This window comes from Acanthisitta chloris, unplaced genomic scaffold (genome assembly GCF_000695815.1).
Source record: "Acanthisitta chloris isolate BGI_N310 unplaced genomic scaffold, ASM69581v1 scaffold23269, whole genome shotgun sequence".
In the NCBI taxonomy this organism is placed as follows: domain Eukaryota; kingdom Metazoa; phylum Chordata; class Aves; order Passeriformes; family Acanthisittidae; genus Acanthisitta; species Acanthisitta chloris.
In genome coordinates this window covers 1-2190 of record NW_008692259.1, presented here as the reverse complement: position 1 = coordinate 2190, position 2190 = coordinate 1, and the positions used below count along the sequence as shown (strand labels likewise).

Here is a 2190-nt window from a genome sequence, read left to right as displayed (position 1 = left end):
ATCGCCCAGCAGCCTCAGGGCAGCCCCAAGGGTCACATCCACTCTATGCACACACAAACTGTCCCCCCAGACACAGAGTACATCAGTGCTGAGGAGCTGGTGAAGGTGGACAAGATGCTGAGCCACCTGAGTGAGGAGTCCAAGCAGGCAGCTGCCACCACACTGGTGAGTCCCCCCCAGCCCAGTCCCTATCCTTGGCAGCAGCCCTGGCTCTGGCACAGCTGCCCCAGGACATAGGGCTTTTGCTAACCATCTGGTGACCTCCACAGCCCACCAGCGAGGAAGACCTGTGCCCCATCTGCTACGCACACCCTATCTCAGCCATCTTCAGGCCCTGCTCCCACAAGTCATGCAAGTGAGTAGCTCCCGTGTCTGACCCCCACCAGGGTGACTTCCAGCTCGCCCGGTGCCATGCAGGGTGGGGCTCATGTTCTTTCCTCCTCTTGTCCCAGAGCCTGCATCAACCAGCACCTGATGAACAACAAGGACTGCTTCTTCTGCAAGGCCACCATCACAGGGGTGGATGACTTCACCAAGCCAACCAGCTCATAGACCCTAGCCCCACAGCACAGGCTTCCTCAGCCAAGCTGGGCAGCCCCCAGCCCCATGAGGGTTTCTCTCCAAATGCTCGCCCTGCTCAGGGCTGTGGTACCCTCACCCACTGGGCCAGGACCCAGCATGGGGCTGCAGGGCAGGATAGGTCAGTGTCCCCTTGCCCAGCACCTGGCAGCCTCTCTATTCTGTGGGTCATTCTCAGGGAGGGGAGCCCAAGGCCTCAGCTCTGTGGGAACATGTGGCAGTCCTGGGGCTGGATTGGGTGTTCAGGCTGTTAACTTGCCCCTGGCTGGGGGCTGACTCCATGAAATGCAGCATTAAATTATTCTTCCTTATGTGGTGCCCTGAGACATGAGGAGGGGAAGCCTGGTGAGCAACCCAGTGTTTGGGCCATGCTCAGGTGATGCTCAACAGTAAATGGAAATATAAATATTTAATCCAAGGAGAGCTGGGAGCCCACGGCCCACCAGGGGCTGCTACATGATGATGCGCGGCTCCGGCACAGACTCGGCAATGGACTTGTGCGGCAGCACATTGGCCCCGTTGAGGTAGAGCTCATCATTGACGATGACATCCTCGCCCAGCACGGTCACATTCTCCATGCGCACCTGCTCCAGAGAGGCCCTGTCACACCTGCCCTGGCTCAGGACTCAGTGCCATACTCCTGCACACAGGAGGCCATGGCCTGAGCAGCCACAGCCTGAGAAGAGAGAAGGGCAAGAGCACCCATGTCCTCACCCACTGCCCCACAGAGCAGCTCCAGCCCACGATGCAGGACTCCAGCCAGGAGTGGGAGCGGATGCAGGCTCCCTCCAGCACAGTGCAGCGTTTGATGCGCACCCCGTCCTCCACCACCACACCGGCCCCAATCGTCACGTTGGGGCCGATGACGCAGTTTGCCCCAATCTTGGCACTGGGGTCCTGGAAGGAAGACAGGCTGTGCCAGGGCCAGGAGGGCAGACAGAGCTCTCAAGCACAGCCTGTGCCACTCAGCCAGCATGAGGACAGGAAGGCACAGCTTGAGGACAGCAGTGGGGCAATGCAGAGAGCCTGTGACATGTGCCTGGGACCAGTGTGCTGGGGGCTGGCACTTACCACCAGTACATTCCCTACAACACCAGGCCCTGAGTGCAGCTTCTCGGGGTGCTGAGCCCTCAATGACTGCAGGTACATGCACATGCCCGTAAGAAAGTCCTTTGGCTGCCCAATGTCCATCCAGAAGCCTGTGGGGACAGAGCCATGGTGACAGCACCCAGCGAAGTGGGTGGCAGTGCAGGCAAGACCCCTGCCATGCTTCCCACACAGTGCACAGGGCCTTACCCTGCAGCTCCATGGCGTAGAGCTGCCCCTCCTGCGCCATGGCCGGGAAGATCTCCTTCTCAATGGAGGTTGGGCGCAGCTGTGAGGATAGGGCATAGGGCTGAGCGGCGGGCCCTGTCCCCCCAGCCTGACCCAGCCTGGTGTCTTGGCTCATACCTGGATGCGTTGCAGGATGCCAGGGTTAAAGATGTAGAGCCCAGCATTGATCTTGTTGGACACGAACACGCGTGGCTTCTCCACAAAGCGGCAGATGCGGCCAGTGTCAGCCTCACACACCACTACACCGTACTTGGCTGGCTCCTCCACGCGGGTCAC

The 2190-nt window shown here is 60.1% G+C and overlaps 1 protein-coding gene across 1 annotated transcript; it reads right to left on the bottom strand.

Annotated features, from left to right (window-relative positions):
• Positions 1-972: 972 nt before the first annotated feature.
• Positions 973-2184, bottom strand: GMPPB (GDP-mannose pyrophosphorylase B). Its single transcript, XM_009082597.1, has 5 exons — positions 2032-2184; positions 1876-1954; positions 1651-1778; positions 1294-1476; positions 973-1163 (listed from the first exon to the last, which is right to left on the bottom strand). Exons 2-5 carry the CDS (start codon positions 1913-1915, stop codon positions 1032-1034), a joined length of 483 nt encoding a protein of 160 aa, XP_009080845.1. The 5' UTR covers positions 1916-1954; positions 2032-2184; the 3' UTR covers positions 973-1031.
• Between the last annotated feature and the right edge of the window lie 6 nt (positions 2185-2190).

Coding starts and splice junctions, on each gene's coding strand:
- GMPPB (XM_009082597.1), bottom strand. CDS start 1,915: ATGGCGCAGGAGGGGCAGCTCTACGCCATGGAGCTGCAGG. Junction 1,477..1,650: donor TTGTAGGGAATGTACTGGTG/GTAAGTGCCAGC, acceptor TCTTCCTTCCAG/GACCCCAGTGCCAAGATTGG. Junction 1,164..1,293: donor GCTGCTCTGTGGGGCAGTGG/GTGAGGACATGG, acceptor TCTCTGGAGCAG/GTGCGCATGGAGAATGTGAC.